General features: G+C 35.6%; 1 protein-coding gene across 1 annotated transcript; it reads left to right on the top strand.

Moving 5' to 3' along the window:
- Positions 1–1151: 1151 nt before the first annotated feature.
- On the top strand, positions 1152–14067 carry CLEC2D (C-type lectin domain family 2 member D). The gene is made up of 5 exons (XM_031026795.2): positions 1152–1289; positions 4224–4337; positions 7683–7867; positions 12240–12343; positions 13867–14067. The coding sequence occupies exons 1-5, from the start codon at positions 1229–1231 to the stop codon at positions 14003–14005; spliced, it is 603 nt and encodes a 200-aa protein (XP_030882655.1). The 5' UTR covers positions 1152–1228; the 3' UTR covers positions 14006–14067.
- Positions 14068–21155: the final 7088 nt, after the last annotated feature.

Genomic DNA, 21155 nt, shown 5'->3' on the forward strand with positions numbered 1-21155 from the left:
TTTTTTCTTTTCACAGCCAGATTATTAGTCACTTATTTCTGTCTCTTAAATATATGCCTAATTTAAAAAAAAAAATCTTGTTTCAGAAAAGAAAAAAAAAATCCTTTTCCTAAGTGAAATTAAAATAGCTCTCAGTGTCCCCTGTTTTTTCACCATGTAAAAACATGTAGGTGTATCTTAAATATGGTGTCAACACAGGGTTTCCTAAGAAAGTGAACATGATCTTAGGGCTTAGAGGTCATGAAATTCACAGTTTAATATAGAGCGCTTGTGTTAATTAGAAAGTTATTTTCTCGCATTTCACCTTTCACAGTTTGTGTTCCAGCCATCTTAAGTATCAGGATGTTTCCCAACTATACTCCATGTTCTCTTCTCTTGAACTAGATGAACACAGTTCGCTTCAACTGGAGCCCTTCTGCCATTTCAGCCTTACTGTTTCATTCAGCTAACACATCATCATGACTGCAAGAACTAATTTTTCTGTTTCTTTTTCTCATAGTGAGGAGCTGTTTCAGGAATAGAAACAGAGATTTTGAATGTATGACTGACTCAGAAATGTCACAGGAGTCAACATTTGACCTTTACTGACTATGTAGGGTCTTACTTTCAAAGTAGTTCCTAAATCAGCCATTTAATCATGGGGTCTGTCAGTAACTGTGAACTTAGACAAATTAGTCCGTACTCAAGGAGCTCATTTTAAAATAAAAGTAATAATAATATCAGCTTCATTATTTAGTTGTACCAGTTAAATGGGAACACATATTTAAGTCTTTCATCAGTACTTTTGGATCATGATAAGCGACAATAAACCATTGTTTTATGTTATCACACCATGAGAATAATAATAGAAGTATTGTTATTAGTTCCTATCTGTGTAGGAATTCCAAGATAATGTGAAATTTATTGAGGTTTACTTTCTGTCCTCTTTGACAACAAAATCATGAAGAATGTAAAAAGGATAAACTTGAAAATTTATATTTACTTGTGCTGATGGTAATACAAGTTGAGAGATACCAAGTTTATGCTGAGAACTAGAAGAGGCTTTTGCTGTAGCAAGCTGTTTCAGTGTCATTTCGTTCCTCTTTCCTTTTTAGGCATGTGTAACTGAAGCCAAAACTTCAGTTAGAGGAAGTTCTAACCAGAATGTGAGCTTTTTCTCTTGTTTTTTTCACATTCTGGCACTGCAACTGCCGACTGAGTGAGCTGTCCTGTAAGAACTGGGCACAAAATGCATGATAGCAATCGACTGGAGAAAAATTTTATACCAGTTGACTTGCTGGCAACCTCAAGTAAGCTGGACTGTATGACATGAATGTGGGAACTGAGGTGGTAAGATTATAGCAGTGATGGGATCTAGTTTCTGCAAAGGGAAAATGGTTAACAGTCTTTTAAAGAGTTTTCAAGGATGAGAGATGGAGTTCTAGGGGTTATAAATTAGTTTATAATTTGTGTAAAAATATGCAGATACTTAAGTGCACTTGTCCTAACAAGTAAGGAGAGAGAACTCTCAGAGAAAGATGTAAGAGAATGGGGTCAGGTTAAATTTATGATTGAGAATAAATATTTAAAAATTAATGTCATTGAAACATATACTAATATTTTATTAATATTATTAATAATAATTCATCAATCAGCTATTAAATATTAAAATTAAAAAAATAAATTAAACAAATGATGAAATTAAAAATTAAAAAACATTAATAAAAATTAATTTCACTGAGGGGCACTTGGGTGGTGCAGTTGGTTAAGCACCCAACTCTTGATTTTGGCTCAGGTCATGATCTCAGGGTCATGAGATGGAGCCCCATGTTGGGGCTCCATGTGGAGTCTGCTTAAGACTGTCTGTCTCTCGGGGTGCGTGGGTGGCTCAGTTGTTAAGTGTCTGCCTTTGGCTCAGGTCATGGTCCCAGGGTCCTGGGACTGAGCCCCGTGTCAGGCTCCCTGCTCAGCGGGAAGCCTGCTTCTCCCTCTCCCACTCCCCCTGCTTGTGTTCCCTCTCTCGCTGTCTCTCTCTCTGTCAAATAAATAAATAAAATCTTTAAAAAAAAACTGTCCCTCTCTCTCTTCCTCTGTCCTTCCCCCCACTCTCTAAAATAAATAAATCCATTATTAGAAATTATTTATTAGTATTATTTTATTAACAATATTAGTATTAAATATTAATTTAGTTACTATTAATGTTAAATCATTTATTAATATTAATATTATTTATTATTTATTATATGCTTATTTATTATTAAAAATTAATTTCACTGAAAAGAACAATACATAGTTGAAAGTGTTATATAGACACAGAGTATTATCATTATTAAATAAGGTAAAAAGGGGGCACCTGGGTAGCTTAGTCAGTTTAGTGTCTGCCTTAGACTCAGGTAATGATCTCAGGGTTCTGGGATTGAGCCCCACATCCGGCTCCCTGCTCAATGAGGCGTCTGCTTCTCCCTCTCCCTCTGCCCCTTCCTTCAGCTCGTGGACTCTCTCTCTCTCCCAAATAAATAAATAACACCTTTAAAAATAAATAAATAAATAAATAAATTTAAAAAAGTAAAAAAAATTATCATGAAAGCTCATAGGAAAGAAAGAATTAAAAAGTAAAGAAAAGGTAAAATGATGAGTTTTTTTAACAAATAAAAAACATAAACAGAAGTCAAAGAAAAACAGTAGAGCTTTCAAATGGAATTATCTTACATTGGCTACACAGTAAAAAGAAAATATCTAAATATACATATATAATCTCACATATATTATGCATTTATATGAAGCTTGAAACTTTTAAAAAAACACTTGTATTTGAGGCTTTATATGATGATTTAATAAGTGAAAAAAGGTATTTTGTACCTGTTGGGGAAAACTGAAGTGTTGTAATTTACTACTGAAAAAAATATTTTTGTCTTTGGTAGAGGTAGTAATCAATTTAGAGAGAAGGCAGTTCAGATGAGGAAAAGATGATTTCTAATTATTGTTAAATGACTTCATTTATTTCTTTTTTCATTTGGTATTTTGAGTATTTCTATAACAGCTGCTTTAAAGTATATGTCAGATAATTCCAACATCTGTGTCATTTTAGCATTGGCTTTTCTTCATTTTCTTTTCCCATGAAAGTTGAAATTATCATGGTTATTCATATGCTGAGTAATTTTGGACTGTATTCTGGACATTTTGAATGAATATTTTGTTGTGAGACTTTTGACTTTTCTTAAATTTTTGGAGTATATTAATGTTTTTGGTTTTAGCAGGCAATTATTCTGGCTAGGTTCAGGTGTTCTGTGGGCTTTATTCCAATGTCAGCTCACTTTTTGGATCCTTTGTAATGTTATTCACATCTTTCCTGCATGTGCATCAACCCAGTGGTCAATCTGGTAAACATTAATGAAAAGATTTCTAGTGTGGATAGAATATTAGAGAGAAATATACCTGTTTAGCCAAGAACATCTCTAGATGAAGTAGCTAAAAGTGTGTGCAGTAGCCAAAAGATGGAGTCAGAAGAGGGTTCCAATGATAAAATTTACAAGAGGTTTTAGATAATGTAGGATGTTTTGAGATATAATGTAAATGTAGAAAAATGTACAAAACAAATACAGCTTAATGGATTATTCTAAGTTGAGCATCCTTGTTAAATACTGTCTTTGTTAGAGAAAGAAGTTTGCTATCCAGCTCAGAAGCCCTCCAAGTATCCTCTCGAATCACATTAAATTGATTTTTATGAGAATCATTTTCTCACTTTAATTTTGACTTTTGTTTTTAAAGCCTTTTAAGTCTCTTTTAATCAAAAGATTTCCTCATGGTTGCTTTTTAAAATTTGCCTTTCACTTTTTTCTTTAAGATTCAAGATAATTTATTATGTAGAATTTCCAACAGTCTGGAGTTTGTTGATTTCATTCCTGTTGCTTAATTGACATGATTCTCTCTCTCTTGTATTTCTGTTAAACTGGTAGCTGGATCTGGAAGTTTAATGAGATTTTTATTTAGTTTTTGGGAGGGGTGCAAAGCTGTTCATGGGTTAGTTGTGTGTTAAGATCAATTTTACTTTCTGTGAACAATTAAACTCGAGAGAGAAAATTGTAAATTCACAAAATGATAGGCCAATTGCCCCCTCCAATGAAAAGGAAAGAAGTGAAAGTAGCATTTTGATGGTTAATGCTTCTAGTAGTCTGATGTCTGTTCTGCATTTAATGGAAACATAAACAAAAACAAAAACATGTTTTCAATATTTATTTTTCCAGATTACCGGCATCCAAGGAAGCATTCTATTACCGTTACCCTGAATCAAGTCTTGGTTTTATCCACAGTCATATGTCTGATATTTATATTGCTTGGTATAATTCTGAGTTTGTTAGGTAAGTGAATTATAATCTTTGTTCATCTAGACAAGTCCATTTTCCAAAAGAAGAGAGGACTTATTGATAATTTTCCTGTTCTTTACACTTCTTTACAGTTTAATTTCACTGAGTTAAATTCCAAAAATTAAATTTTTGGAGTATATTAATGTTTTTGGTTTTAGCAGGCAATTACTCTGGCTAGGTTCAGGTGTTCTGTGGGCTTTATTCCAATGTCAGCTCACTTTTTGGATCCTTTGTAATGTTATTACCTTATAAGTGGGGTCTTAGATCTTAATTGTGTAATATAGAGGTCATATTATTGGAAGCTTAATAGAAGGACCAGAGTCCGCATAAGGTAGAACCCAGTTGCCAATCATATTGTGCTTTAATTTATATTATTGCTAGGCCTTTAACCATGTAGTTTTAATCTATATGTATACATATATATTTATATACTCATATATTTTATTTTTTTTTTTTTTTAAAGATTTTATTTATTTATTTGACAGAGAGAGAGATAGTGAGAGCAGGAACACAAGCAGGGGGAGTGGGAGAGGGAGAAGCAGGCTTCCTGCCGAGCAAGGAGCCCGATGTGGGACTCGATCCCAGGACCCTGGGATCATGACCTGGGCCGAAGGCAGACGCTTAATGACTGAGCCACTCAGGCGCCCCTATATACTCATATATTTTAATTACAAACATATATTTATATACTTTATATGTTTATATATATACAATTTACTCTCAAATTACATTTTCTTTTTAAAAAATTTTTCTTTGGATTAAGGATATATAAAAATGAGCTGTAATAGACATATAACATTATATTAGTTTCAGGTGTACAATGTAATTGAAATTAATTTTCAATTAAAATTACTTCAAAGGTATTATGTGTAGATCCTAATGGAGGACACATCAAAATAGAGCTGTAGAAGCTGAATGTGTATGATTTATGAAATTGTGTTTATGTTTGAATATTGGCCAAGAATTCAGTAATTTTTAAACCATATATTAATGAGGCTATAGGCTGAGATATTAGAAAGAAGAGAGGATCACAAAAAACATGGTGGTTTACAAAATATAGATGATCAATTTAGATGATCAGTTTTTTTGTTTTGTTTTTTAACCTTTTTCTATTACTATGGTATACGAGGTTAATTGACTTTTGTATATTGAACAATCCTTGCATTCTGGGATTAATTGCACTTAGTCATGGTATTTAATCTCTGCACCCCTCCCCCAAGTCATTGAGGTATAATTGACAAAAATTGTGTATATTTAAGGTGTATAACTTGATGTTTTGATATCTGTATATATGTGAAATAATCAGTACAAATTAATCAACATATCCATCACTTCACAGTTACCTTTCTGTTGTCGAGAACACCAAAGATCTACCCTCTTAGCAAATTTTAAGTATACAATACAGCATTGTTAACTATAGTCACATTGTGTATGTTATATCTCCAGAACTTATTCTTCTTGCATGACTGAAACTTGGTACCCCTTGCCCAACATCTCAGTATTTCCCCCACTTTCCCTTCCCTAGCAACGACCATTCTACTTTCTTCTTCTATGATTTTGACTATTTTATATTCCATATATGAAGTAAGATCATACAGTGCTTGTATGCATCTGATTTATTTGATTTAGCACAGCGTCGTCCAGGCTTATCCAATTTGTCACAAATGGCAGGGTTGCTTCCACTTTAAAGGCTGAGTATTATTTATATATCTTGGGTATTTTGAAAATGCTGCAATGGATAGGGGAATGCAGATATTTCTTTAAGATAATGATTTCATTTCTTTTAGATATAACCCCAAAAGCAGGGTTACTAGATCATAAGGTAGTTCTATTTTTAATTTTTTGAGAAAACTTCATACTGTTTTCCCTAATTGCTGTACCAATTTACATTCTCATGAACAGTGTACAATGGTTCCCTTTTCTCCACATTCTTGCCAGCACTGGTTGTCTTTTGTCTTTTAAAAAATAGCCATTTTAACAAGTGTGAGGTGAGATAACTCATTGTGGTTTTCAGGGACAAAGATTTATTTTACTTCTATAACACACATGCTTGCATGAATACAAGCAAATCAGATGGAAAGAGAGAGAAGTGCGAGAATATCAAAACTACTAACTGGCTGTATAACAGTGCAGGCATAGAGGTATTGTGGTCTTCTTGTCCAGATACTCTAGCATCTTCAAGCCCCCACTTTTTTGGAATATATAGCCAGTTTTCCCAGACAACACATTATTTCTTGGATTGCATACCCTGGAAGCAATTTAGCTAATGAAGATGCCCTTATAGCTTAGAACACACTTGCACTGTATCAAATGTAAGCCAAGCTTTGCTGTAGAAAATTACAAGAATATTCCTCTACACCTCCACGCCAACCTGAGTAATAACATAAAACCCACCCTGCTATTATTATATCCAGACGTAATATCCTAACAAGCTTTTCAAGTGTTGCTTACAAATCCTAGAGTCAATAATACTTGGAATATTCCATGTTCCAGGGGATCCTTATTTATTTTTTAATATTTTTATGATTCCATGGATAATGATCTATTCTTGCCATTCTATAACCAAAAATAAAAATACCTTATACATTGATGAAGCAAAAATAGAGATTTGAATTAACATTACTTAATAAAGAAGCTGTAAATAGGAGAAAATGGTCATAAAAGTGGAAGAGTCAGCTACTAGTGGATCAATAAAGACCATCTGAAAAAACTTTCCATGCTCTGAATCCTACTTGAAGAGAGCATCTCTCCTGGTTATATGGGAGGTGTATCAGAAAAGCCTGTCCAATGGAGTATTGTCAGCTTCAAAATATAGAAAGCATCACAAAATTTCCTTAGTAGAAGGAAGCTCCTTAGTAGAAGAATGCTCAGGGTAAAACTACTTCTTTTACCCTCATGGGACTCTTTAGACATGTATTCGACTATTTCATCTCAAGAAACTATTCACAAAAGGTATCTATACCCTGCACCTCATTTTATTTAGGAAAGTATCTAGAGCTCTTGAACTATCTATTCTCTAAGGCTGATAAAATGTTGCTATTGATGTACCTAATATTTTAAGGAAAGGTAACATTGTTGAAATCCAAGTAGACAGGTATATAGTCCAGAGTTTAAGGCATTATTTATTCTTTTTTCAATTCATCCACTAACTAAGGCGCTACTTGAATCTTAGCTTTGACATTTGCTGTGTAATATATGCAATGACTTTCAAAATTCTATTCCTCATTTGAAAAATAAGGATAATACATTTAGTATTTCACATGACTATTGAAAAGTGTATTAGAAAGCACTTGGTAATATATATAGGAAAATATAAAAGCAAGTTGTTTTTATTTTTAGTAACTGGAAGAAAATTGCATCAGATATCATCAGAGTGTTTTGAAGCTGCATGCCCAGAAACCTGGATTGGTTTCCAAAGAAAGTGTTTCTATTTTTCTGATGACATCAAGAATTGGACATTCAGCCAGAGGTTTTGTGATTCACATGGTGCTGATCTTGTTCAGGTTGAAACCATCCAGGAACTGGTAAGAAAATAGTTCTACCTAGAATAAAAAAAATTGGCTCCTCCAATATGCTATGCAATTCTATGTGAGAATGTCTAAAATACAGGTTTAGATATCTGCTTAGATATTGATTTTTTAACATAAGGAGAGAAAAGCCAGCAGATGCTACATTCTGCAGTGGGCCATCTACAATTACCTTAACATTCATAGCAGGAAGGTGGCCAGCGAGCAAGCCAGTGCTTTCTTTGACTTATGAGCAAGAAGTGTGCAAATAGAATTAGACAATTAGAGAGGGAAACATAATTTTAAATTGTATTAAGTTAACATTGCTTCAAAATGAATCAGGCAGGAGTGATATCAGAGAAGATGGCAGAGTAGAAAGCTCCTGGAGTCTGTACCTAAACAACTATTGAGCTGGCAGAAACTCTCTCAAGTAACTGAGTTGGAACTCTGTAGTCTTGCAGCATCCAAGGGATAACTTAATGAAGAGGTTAGTAAATTTCACTTAATCCCAGTGAAGTTCAGCTTTCCCATGCAGTGGCTACCATTCCCTACACCTCATCATGGCTGGGAGATACGGGGACTTCTGGCCATGTTCCTGGTAAAACTTGCTGGATCCAGGATGGCCAATAAGAACATTGGTCTTCAAATATTGTGGTTATGTGCTGTTATTTTTGAGTGCTGCTCTTCATTGCCAAGAGGCAGATACAGAGGTGGGCTGTCATTTTTTTCTTCAACGTCTACCAACTGAAGTGATTTCCAAGGGATTTAAAGAAACAGTACTTGTTTTTTTCCCCCTTTGGGAGCCAGGCATTTAAGAAAATCTTTGGCAAGGAACTGGCTGACCATAGAAATAACAAATAAAAATTTCAGTGACCACACACAGTAAGGAATACACATTTTGCAAAAATTATTAGGAGAAGTCACAGACACTGGTTCCAAATCTCAATAATCAAAATTCAACAATCTCTGAAGAAAAGAATTATATTCCCAGAGTTAACACCATAAAATATTCATAATGTCCAGTTCTGAACAAAGAAATTACAGAACATACAGATGAATAGGAAGGCATAACCCATTCACAGGGAGATATATCTGAAAGAAACCATCCCTGAGGGAGACCAGACATTGGAAATATTAGTCAAAGATGTAAAATCTACTGTACTAAATATGGTCAATGAGCTAAAGAAAACCATAGACAGAAAAAGTAAAAGAAATCGGGAAAATGATATATAAATAAAATGAGAATATCAATATAGAAGTAGAAATTATTAAAAGGAACCAAATAGAAATTCTGGAACTGAAAAGTACAATAATTGAAATGAAAAACTCACTAGAGGCTTCCTTTGAACAGAAAGAAGGAAGGATCAGCAAACTTGAAGACAAGATAATTGAAAGTATCCCATTTGAGGGCACCTGGGTGGCTCAGTTGGTTAAGCAACTGCCTTCCGCTCAGGTCATGATCCTGGAGTCCTGGGATCGAGTCCCACATCGGGCTCCCAGCTTATTGGGGAGTCTGCTTCTCCCTCTGGCCCTCTCCCCTCTCATGCTGTTTCTCTCTCTCGCTCTCTAATAAATAAATAAATAAAATCTTAAAAAAAAAAAAAAAAGAAAGTATCCCGTTTGGGAATAGAAAGAAAAGAAAAGAAAAAACCCCAAAAATAAAAGAACAGATCCTGAAGGAACTGTGGTATCATCAAGCAAACCAATATATGCATTGTAGGGATCTCAGAAGGAAAAGAAAATAAGTAGGAGAAATATGTAAAGAAATAATGGCCCAAAGCTTCCCAAAGTTGAGGAAGGAGATGCATATACATGTGCAAGAGCCTCAAGGAACTCCTAAGCAAGATAAATTCAAAGAAATCCACACTAAGACAAATTAGAGTCAAGTTATCAAAAACCAAAGAGAAACTGGAAAGCAGCAAGAGAAGGGACTAGTCAGGTGTTGGGATCCTTAGTAAGATTAACAGTTGATTTATCCTGAGATACTATAGAAGCCAGAAAGCAGTGGAATGACATATTTTAAATTCTGCAAAAAAACCTGCCGGTCAAGAATTCTGTAACTGTCGGGACACCTGGATGGTTCAGTTGGTTAAGAGTCTGCCTTAAGCTCAGCTCATGATCCCAGAGTCCTGGGATTGAGTCCCGCATTGGGCTCATTGCTCAGCGGGGAGCCTGCTTCTCCCTCTCCCTCTGCCTGCTTGTGCTCTGTCTCTCTCTCTGACAAAAAAATAAATAAATAAAATCTTAAAAAAAAAGAATTCTGTATTTGTCAAAACAATCTTTCAGAATAGGGGAAAAATAAGATACTTCTAGACAAATAGCAGCTAAGGGAGTTTCTTAGCAGTAGGTCCATCCTTAAGCAACTATAAAGTCTGAAATTAAAGTACATTAGATAGTAACTCAGAGATGAAATAATAAAGAACACTCATAAAGGTAACCACACAGATAAATATAAAAGCCAGTATTACTATACTCTTGGTTTAGTTTGTAACTTCTCTCTTTTCACATACGATTTAACAGGTGAATTCATAATACAGTATTATAGATCTATGTTAATGGGCATACAATGTATACATATATAATCTATGACAATAATATAAAGACAGAGTTGGAGATGTATAGGGACAAAATGCTAATATATGACTGGCAGTTGGATAAAAACAAAATGAGATCCATCTATATGCTCTCTATCAGAGACTCACCATAGATATAAAGACACAATGGATCGTGGATCACCACATCAAAAACTAATGATGTATTGTATGGTGACTAACATAACATAATAAAATAAAAAAAAAAAAGACACAAAGAAGTTTAAAGTGAAAGGATGGAAAAATATATTAAATGCAAATAGTAACCAAAATGAACTGTGTGGCTATATTCTTGTTGGACGAAATGACAAAAGCAAAAAAGTTTATGACACAAAGAAGGATATTATATCTTGATACAAATTTTGATACATCAAGATCTAACAATTTTAAACATATAATACCCTAATAACACAGTCCCCAAATATATGAAGGAACGATTGACAGAACTGAAAGGAGAAATAGATAGTTCTATTATAATAGTTGAAGACTTCATGATTCCACTTTCAATAATGGGTAGAACAATCAGACAGAAGAACGGTGAGGAAATAGAAGTCTTGAACAGTTCTACAAACCAATTAGACCTAAAAGATAGGCGGAACACTCCACCCAACAAGAACAGAATACATATTCTTCTCAAATGCACATGGAACATTTTTTCAGGATAGATCATATGATAGGCCACCAAACAAGTTAGTAAATTTGAGAAGATTGAAATCATATAAAGTTACTTTTGCAATCACAATGGAATGAAACTAGAAATCAACAACAGAAGGAAAACTGGAAAATTCACAAATATGTAGAAATTAAACAACCCACTGTTAAACATCCAGTGAACAAGAAAGAAATCATAAGGGAAATTAGAAAATACCTTGAGACAAATGAGATGAAAATACAACATACCAAAACTTAAGATATGTGGTAGAAGCAATACTAAGAGGGAAATTTAGAGCTGTAAATGCATATCTTAAAGAAAAAAAGGAATATTTAAAATCAGTATCCCAACTGTATATCTCAAGGAAAAGAGAAAATAAATATCGTCTTTATGACTTAAAAGTAAAAATTTCCCTAAGAAGTCATTAAATCCACTAATCATAAAGGAAAATTATACATTTAATTATATTGAAATTAATACTTGTAATCATAAAAAGATGCTCTAAGTGTTAACAAAGATGTGTAGCATGGAAAACTGGCCTATAATGCTGGTGTGTATAATTTCTTACAATGACATCAGAAAAGAATTTGGTATCATTTGGTAAAATTGACAATAAGTATTCACTGTGGCCTGATCATTCATTCCAGGACAGGTGCCAAGAATGTCATAACAGCATTCATAATAACTTCAAACTTTAAATAATGCTAGTGGAAATCAATAATAGAACAGATAAACAAATTGTGGAATATTAATACAAAGTGGCACTATGCTGAATTAAGAGGAAATTATCAGTAATTTCTCTCAGTTTTAATATTTATGTGTGTATGCTACTATGGCATATCTATTCTCTCTGTATTATTAAACAATACAAAATTAAAAAGGAGAAAATTATAAGAGCAGTTAAGAATATAGCATAGAGGGGCACCTGGGTGGCTTAGTCCGTTAAGTGTCTGCCTTCAGCTCAGGTCATGATCCTGGGGTCCTGGGATTGAGCCCCTCTGCCACTACCTCCTGCTTGTGCCTCTCTCTCTGTGTCAAATAAATAGACAAAATATTAAAAAAAAAGAATATAGCATAGAAGCAACACTTCTTCTGGGAGAGGCCAGATAATGACAGGTTAACTCATATCATCTTTGTTTTATAAAAGAATTTCCTATTGAGGTATAAAGGCCCTTATGACCACTGGATTGGTCTCAGCAGAGAACAAGGCCAACCATGGAAATGGATAAATGGCACTGAATGGACCAGCTGGTAAGTTCTGAAAAATATGATAGCAATATTTGTATTTGGATTTACGTTGCATGAAACCAAACGTGTTCTCCAATTATATCCTCTAAAAATTTTTTATTTTAAGATTAGTTATAAAGGAATAAAGTGAAAAATTGTAGGTTGCAGAGGTTTTGAAAGCTCCTCCAACCAAAACAAAACCTATCATATGTGGCATGCTAGAATGGTGAACTTGACAACCACCTCCTCTATGTCATTGACCAACTCTTTCATGTTGAGCAAACTACACAATCTTTAAGTCTGTTGCTTACCTCTACAACAAAATTAATTGTACTTGCTCGATTGATCTCACAGGATTGATGTGAGAATCAGAGATTTTGATGTATATGGCTGCACTACTTAAACTTTAAAATCTTATATAAATGCAAGTTAAATTATTACATTAAACTATCACTGCATCAATCTTCAACCATTTACATAAGGATGAGTGACGGTAATGACATCCATTATTTATAAGATCATAATTATAATGTTTAGCACAAGTACAGTTTGGCATTGCCAAATTTAATCTCAATCATATATCTATTGGATCTTTATATTACTGGAAAAGTTTTGGATAATGTTGGAAGACTTGGATTCAGACAATTTTGCTAAATGTTTTCTTGTCTGAGGACATGAGGAGGTTTTGAAAAGTTGCTTTATGAGGTTATGAAAAGTAGCCAGCATTGGAAATATCACTTTATTTGGTGAAAAGGGCACTGGGTAGGACAGTGGTAGGTTTGAAAACTAGTTGTTACCTAGTAGCTTTTTGATCTTGGACAGATGTTAAGTTTTAGGAGTTAGAACTCATATTTACACACTGTTGTATGTGTAGTGCTTAGCACATTGTGGATGCTTGTTAAATATTTAGTATTAACCTTTACCTATTCCTTTATAATACTGAAATAGTAATGTTTACATCATCTAATTCTGTAAGTGTTTAAAGGAGCAAATATATTGTTAACTATATATTCATCAAGGGCTGGCTTGTCTCAGCGATAGGCAAATCATGTCACACTATAGCAATTTCACACAATACAGAAGAAAAACTTATGATCTGAATGCTGACCCAGATGTCTGTGTCAGGCCATTTAAATGCTGATGAATACCACAGGAGAAAATCAGGGCCCAAGAACAACAACAACAAAATTACCTGTAATATAGCAGCATTTCTTCCCTCTTCTCTTTCCCAAAGTGAAGAAGGTGGGAATAGCATGGGCCCTATATTTTCATCGATTTAGGCATGAATCGTAGTTTTACTCGTTATAGAATCTTGGGAAATTCTGTTGTTTTTGTTTGTTTGTTTGTTTGTTGTTGTTTTTGTCCATAAAAAGAGATGATATATATCTCAGAGGGCAATTTTTAATATTAAAGAGATGATGTGTGTAATGCATCTTATATTTAGAGGCTGAATTAATGTTAGTTTCCTTATTTTCTCATCTTTATTCCCTCTGCTTTTGGAGAAATATCTGGTGGCCAACTGATTGATTCTGCTTCTTCCATTGCAGTTTTCCTATCAGAGGAGGAGGAGAATGTGCCTATTTGAATGACAAAGGTGCCAGTAGTGCGAGGCATTACACGGAGAGGAAGTGGATCTGTTCCAAACCAGACACATATGCCCATACGCAGAGACAAAGCTCTATCTGATCTTCATATACTCATTGTGCCCATATCAGTAAATTTTTATTTTTCATCTTGTTTATTAGAAACTGTATTTTTTTATTCTGAGTTTTTTTATGTGGTGATCTGTGGGTTCAAGCCCCACTTTGGGTTCCCTCCCTGCACCGGGATCCCTGCTCCGTGGGAAGCTTGCTTCTCCCTCTCCCAGACACATCTCCAAAGGCAAGGGAAACAAAAGCAAAAGCAAAAATGAACTATTGGGACTTCATCAAGAAAAAAACCTTCTGCACAGCGAAGGAAACAGTCAACAAAACTAAAGGGCAACTGAGGGAGTGGGAGAAGATATTTACAATGGACTGAGCCACCCAGGTGCCCCTCTATGCTATATTCTTAACTGCTCTTATAATTTTCTCCTTTTTAATTTTGTATTGTTTAATAATACAGAGAGAGCCCCCTGCTCTCACTATCTCTCTCTCTGTCAAATGAATAAATAAAATCTTTAAAAATAAAATAAAATAAAATAAGACATGAATATAACCTGACGTTCTTTGTATATAGTTGGCGTTTTGTTATAAATTTTATAAATTTTCTCTCAAAACCCTGTGCAGGACAAAAAGCTTTCATTCTAGAATTACTTATTGAAAGAGTAGAAGCAGTTTTCTTTCTATTTAACTTCTTAGTCTTATTACACTCTCAGAACATTCTCTAATGTTACTAATATTATACTATGTGTTAACTAACTAGAATTTAAATAAAAACTTGAAGCAAACAAACAAAAGAGGTTAAAAAAATGATGTGTACTCTTCACCTATTTCACCCATCCCCCCTACCCACCTCCCCTGTGGTAACCATCAGTTCGTTCTCTATAGTTAAGAGTCGGTTTGTCTCTCTCTTTTTTTCCTTTGCTCATTTGTTTTGTTTCTTAAATTCTACATATGAGTGAAATCATATGGTATTTGTCTTTTTCTGACATATTTTGCTTACATTATACTCTGTAGCTTCATCCATGTTGTTGCAAATAGCAAGATTTCATTTTTTATGGCTGAATAATATTCCATTGTAGATACCACATCTTTGTTTGTTTCAAGTTTTTATTTAAATTCTAGTTAGTTAACATATAGTATAATATTGGTTTCAGGAGTAGAATTTAATGATTCATCATTTACATATAACACCCAGTCCTCATCACAAGTGCTCTCCTTAATACTCATCACCCGTTTACTCCATCCCCTGCCCACCTCCCCTCCAGCAACCTTCAGTTTCTTCTCCATAGTTAAGAGTCTCTTATGGTTTGCCTCCCTTTTTTTCTTTCTTCCCTTATGTTCATCTGTTTTGTTTCTTAAATGCCACATATGAGTAAAATCATACGGTATTTGTCTTTTTCTGGATGACTTATTTCCCTTAGCATAATACCTTTAGCTCCATCCATGTCATTGCAAATGGCAAGATATTCTTTTCAATGGCTGGAATGATATATATATATATATATATATATCACATCTTCTTTATCCATTATACACACACACACCCCCCACATTTTCTTTATCCATTCATCAGTCAATGGACATTTGGGCTCTTTCCATAATTTGGCTATTGTTGATAATGCTGATATAAACATTGGAGTGCATGTACCCCTTTGAATCTGTATTTTATATCCTTTGGGTAAATACCTAGTAGTACAATTGCTGGATCCTAGTGTAGTTCTATTTTTAACTTTCTGAGGAACCTCCATACTGTTTTCCAGAGTGCCTGCACCAGTTGGCATTCCCATCAACACATCCTCTCCAACATCTATTGTTTCCTATGTTGTTAATTTTAGCCATGCCAACTGGTGTGAGGTGGTATCTCATTGTGGTTTTGATTTATATTTCCCTGATAATGAGTGATCTTGAGCATTTTTTCATGTGTCCATTAGCCATTTGTATGTCTTTTTTTGGAGAAATGTTTGTCATGTTTTTTACCCATTTCTTGACTGGACTTTTTGGGTTTTTTGGGTGTTGAGTTTGATAAGTCCTTTTTTTAAAAAAAGATTTTATTTATTTGAGAGAGGGAGAGAGAGCATTAGTGGGGAGAGGAGCAGAGGAAGAGGGAGAAGCAAGCTCCTCACTGAGCAGGGAGCACAACACAAGGCTCAATCCCAGAACCCTGGGATCATGACCTGAGCTGAATGTAGATGTTTAACCAACTGAGCCACCCAGGCTCCCTGAATTTGATAAGTTCTTTATAGATTTTGGTACTAGCCCTTTATCTGATATGTCATTTGTAAATATCTTCTCCCACTCCCTCAGTTGCCTTTTAGTTTTGTTGACTGTTTCCTTTGCTGTGCAGGTTTTTTCTTGATGAAGTCCCAATAGTTCATTTTTGCTTTTGTTTCCCTTGCCTTTGGAGATGTGTCTAGCAAGAAGTTGCTGCACTGAGGTCAAAGAAGTTGCTGCCTGTGTTCTCCTCTAGGATTTTGATGGATTCCTGTCTCACATTTAGGTCTTTACCTATTTTGAATTGTTTTTTGTGTATGGCATAAGAAAGTAAGGTCCAGTTTAATTCTTCTGCATGTTGCCATCCAGTTTTTCCAACACCATTTGTTGAAGAGACTGTCTTTTATCCATAGGATATTCTTTCCTGCTTTGTCGAAAATTAGTTGACCATATAGTTGTGGGTTCATTTCTGGGTTTTCTATTCCATTGATCTATGTGTCTGTTTTTGTGCCAGTACCTTACTGTCTTGATAACTACAGCATTATAATATAGCTTGAAGTCCAGAATTGTGATGCCTACAGTTTTGCTTTTCTTTTTCAAGATTGCTTTGGGTATTTGGGGTCTTTTGTAGTTCCATATAAGATTTAGGATGGTTTGTTCTAGCTCTGTGAAAAATGCTGGTGGTATTTTGATAGGGATTGCATTAAATGTGTTGATTACTTTGGGTAGTATAGACGTTTTAACAATATTTGTTTTTCCAATCTATTAGCATGGAATGTTTTTCCCTTTCTTTGTGTGCTCTTCAATTTCTTTCTTAAGTGTTCTATAGTTTTCAGAGTACAGATCTTTTACCTCTTTGGTTAGGCTTATTCCTAGGCTAGGCATCTTATTGTTTTTAGTGCAGTTGCAAATGGTTGATTCCTTGGTTTCTTTTTCTGCTGCTTCATTATTGGTGTATAGAAATGCAACAGATTTCTGTACATTGATTTTGTATCCTGCAATTTTATTGAAAATTTTTTATCAGTTCTAGCAGTTTTTTGGAGAGATTTTTGGGTTTTCTACATAGAGTATCATGTTGTCTGCAAATAGTGAAAGTTTGACTTCTTCCTTACTGATTTGGATGCCTTTTATTTCTGTTTGTTATCTGATTATACCACGTCTTTTTTTATCCATTCATCTATCAATGGACACTTGAGCTGTTTCTATAGTTTGGCTATTATAAATTATACTTTTCATTAAAGTTTAAAGAAAAAATTAGGGACACTTGGGTGGCTCAGTTGGTTAAGCATCTGCCTTTGACTCAGGTTGTGATCTCAGGGTCCTGGGATTTAGCCCCGCATCTGGCTCTCTGCTTAGTGGGGAGTCTGATTCTTCCTCTCAGTCTCCCTCTGTGTTCTCTCTTTCTATCTCAAATAAATAAATAAAATCTTAAAAAAGAACTAGAAGGACTTAATTTTGTGAATTTTTACACTCAGTAGAGCTTATCACTGGGAACCTTAAAAATCAGTGGCTTGGCACTGGGAAAGTCTAAGGGTAATAGAAAATTGAGTACATGCCCTTAAAGAGCCAGCATAACAAACAACCTCACCAAGATACAGGATAAAAGCAGCAGTTTGAGAGGTGTATTCAGGAGTATTCAGGAAGGAGATGTATTTACTGGTCTCAGAGCAAGCACAGGAAGGAAGGGCAAGGCTCTTTGGAGACTTCTCTAAGTACAAAGAAGCTGACTGGCACTATTTCTGCACCCCTCCTTCCAGCCTGAATATACCAACACCTGCAAGAACCAGCATGAACACTCCCTACCTAGCTTTGCTAACAACACACCCTGTCCCTTCATTCTCTTTGGACGGCCCAATTCAACCCATCCTTCTCTGTAGGAGTTCCTCCAAAGCACCTCCATATCCTACCTCTGGCTCTCCTGCATATCCATCCTGTCCAGTCAGCCCCACTTGGCAGGAGTCCATCCCAAACTGAACAACAAGTGTGGTATTGTGTAAACAGCCCCAAGAGTGGCAAACACCACTTAAGAATGACTCTTGCCTTGGGTAGAGGGGAAGATAACCACATATATCAGGTCAACTGCAACCCCAGCAGTGGGCTGGGGGCAGACATCTGATTTGACTGCTGTTCCCATCAACCAACAAAAATCTTACAAGGGACAGTACAAAGAGAGACTCCAGCAGTTTGGGGTCACTGCAACCCAAACAGACATCTAGTCTGACTGCTCTACCCACCAGTGAAAGCCTCTCAGGGGACAATGCAGAAAGAGCACCCTGCAGTTCAGTGTGACCACAGTTCTGGCAAGTGAGCTGAGAGTAGGCATCTGGTCTGACTCAATTCAAGCTCAAGGAAAACCCAGTCTGGCCCCTAACATCACAGAGACCAAACACTGTCCACAACAGGCAAAGAGAGCCATTGAAGACAACTGGCTTGAAGGCAAACATATCTCAATCACAACAGTAGGGCATGCACAACACACTTAGGAGACACCCCTAAAGCCCCAAGTTCTGATGCACAGGGAGCATTGCACTACAGGGCACTACTGGACTTCTTCTTCATAAGATCACTAGTTTCAAGAGCAGGAAATGTAGCTGACTTTCTTAACACATAGAAACAGACACAGAAAGTTAGACAAAGTGAGGAGACAGAGGAATGTGTCCCAAATGAAAGAACAGGACAAAATTGCAGCCAAAGAGCTAAACAAAATGGAGATAAGCAATACACCAGATAGAGAATTCAAAGGAATGGTCATAAAGGTACGCACTAGCCTTCAGAAAAGGGTGGAAGTTCCAGTGAGACCCTCAACAAAGAGAAAATATAAAAATAACCGACTAGAGATAAAACAATAATAAATTAAAAATTCACTTGAGGAAATAAATATTAGACTAGATGAAGCAGAAGAATAGATCAGTGAGCTGGGAAACAGAGTAATGGAAAGAAGCCAAATGAAACAGAAAAAGAAAAAAAGAATAATAAAAAATGAGGATAGGTTAAGGGAACTCAGTGACACCAACAAGCATAGTAACATTTGCATTATAGGGATCCCAGAAGGAGAAGAGAGAGAAAAAAGGGAGGCTGAAAATTTATTTGAAGAAATAGTAGCTGGAAACTTCCCTACTCTGGGGAAGGCAACAAACATGCAGATCCAGGACACACAGGGAACTTCCAACAAAATCAACCTGAGGAGGTTCACACTAAGACACATGATAATTGGGCGCCCGGGTGGCTCAGTTGGTTAAGCGACTGCCTTCGGCTCAGGTCATGATCCTGGAGTCCCGGGATCAAGCCCCACATCGGGCTCCCTGCTCAGCAGGGGGTCTGCTTCTCCCTCTGCCCTCTTCCCTCTTGTGCTCTCTGTCTCTCATTCTCTCTCTCTCAAATAAATAAATAAAATCTTTTAAAAAAAAAGACACATGATAATTAAAATGGCAAAAGGTAGTGGTAAAGAGAGAATTTTAAAAGCAGCAAGAGAATGCAGTGCCTGGGTGGCTCAGTCCATTAAGCATCCATCTCTTTATTTTGGCTCGGGTCATGATCTCAGGGTCATCAGATCAAAACCTGCATTGGGCTCTGTGCTGGATGTGGAGCCTGCTTAAGATTCTCTCTCTCCCTCTCCCTCTGCCCCTCCGCCCCATCTCTCTTTCTCTATCTCTCTCTCCCTCTCCTAAAAAAAAAGCTGCAAGAGAAAAACAAAAACAACAACAACAAAAAAACCCAAAGCAAAACAAAAACCCTAGTAACATACAATGGAAACCCCATGAGGCTATCAGCTGATTTTTCACCAGAAACTTTGCAGGCCAGGAGTGGCATGATATATTCAAAGTGCTAAATGGAAAAGATCTATAACCAAAATTATCCTTTCCAGCAAGGCCATCATTCAGAAAGAAGCAGAGATCGAGAGTTTCTCAGACAAACAAAAGTTAGAGGAATTCATCACCACTAAACCAGCCTTAAATTAAAGGGGATTCTTTGAGTGGAAAGGAAAGATCATAAGGAGAAATAAGAAAAACAGGAAAGGAAAATATTTCACAGATACGTACAAACATAATACAAGTAGTAGATTAATCATTTATAAAACCAGTATGGAAGTTAAAGCACAAAAGCAGTAAAATTAAATATATCTGTAACAATTAGCCAAGGGATTCACAAAATAAAAGGATGTAAATTATGACACCATGTATCTAAAATGTGGGGAGAAGTGGAGGAAAAATTTAATGATTTTAGAATGGGTTCAAACAAGCGACCTCCAAATTAAAATAGACCAGTGTATGCAGAAGATGTTATATACAAACCTAATGGTAACCACAAATTAAAAAAACCTGCATTAGATATGCAAAAATAAAGAGAAAGGAATCCAAGCATATCCCTAAAAAAGGCCATCAAACCTCAAGAAAAGAGAGCAAAAGAAGAAAAGAACAGAGAACCACAAAACAATCCTAAAACATGTAACAAAATGGCAATAAGTACATACCCATCAAAAATTACTTTGAATGTAAGTGGACTAAACATTCCAATCAAAAGACATAGGGTGACAAAATGGATAAAAAAAACAAGGGGCGCCTGGGTGGCTCAGTTGTTAAGTGTCTGCCTTCAGCTCAGGTCATGATCCCAGGGTCCTGGGATCGAGCCCCGCATTGGGCTCCCTGCTAAGTGGCAAGCCTGCTTCTCCCTTTCCCACACCTTCTGCTTGTGTTCCCTCTCTCACTGTCTCTCTCTCTCTCTGTCAAATAAATAAATAAAATCTTAAAATAAAAACAAGATTCATCTATATGTTGCCTACAAGAGACTCATTTCAGACCTAAAGACACATGCAGATTGAAAGTGAAGGTATGGAAAAACATTTATCATGCAAATGAAAGCAAAAAGAAAGCTGGGGTAACAGTACTTATATTGGACAAAATAGACTTTAAAACAAAGACTTTACCAAGAAACAAAGAATGGCAATATATAATCATAAAAAGTACAATCCAACAAGAAAATAT

This window comes from Leptonychotes weddellii, chromosome 5, assembly GCF_054177405.1.
Source record: "Leptonychotes weddellii isolate Sample4059 chromosome 5, ASM5417740v2, whole genome shotgun sequence".
NCBI classification, from domain to species: Eukaryota; Metazoa; Chordata; class Mammalia; order Carnivora; family Phocidae; genus Leptonychotes; species Leptonychotes weddellii.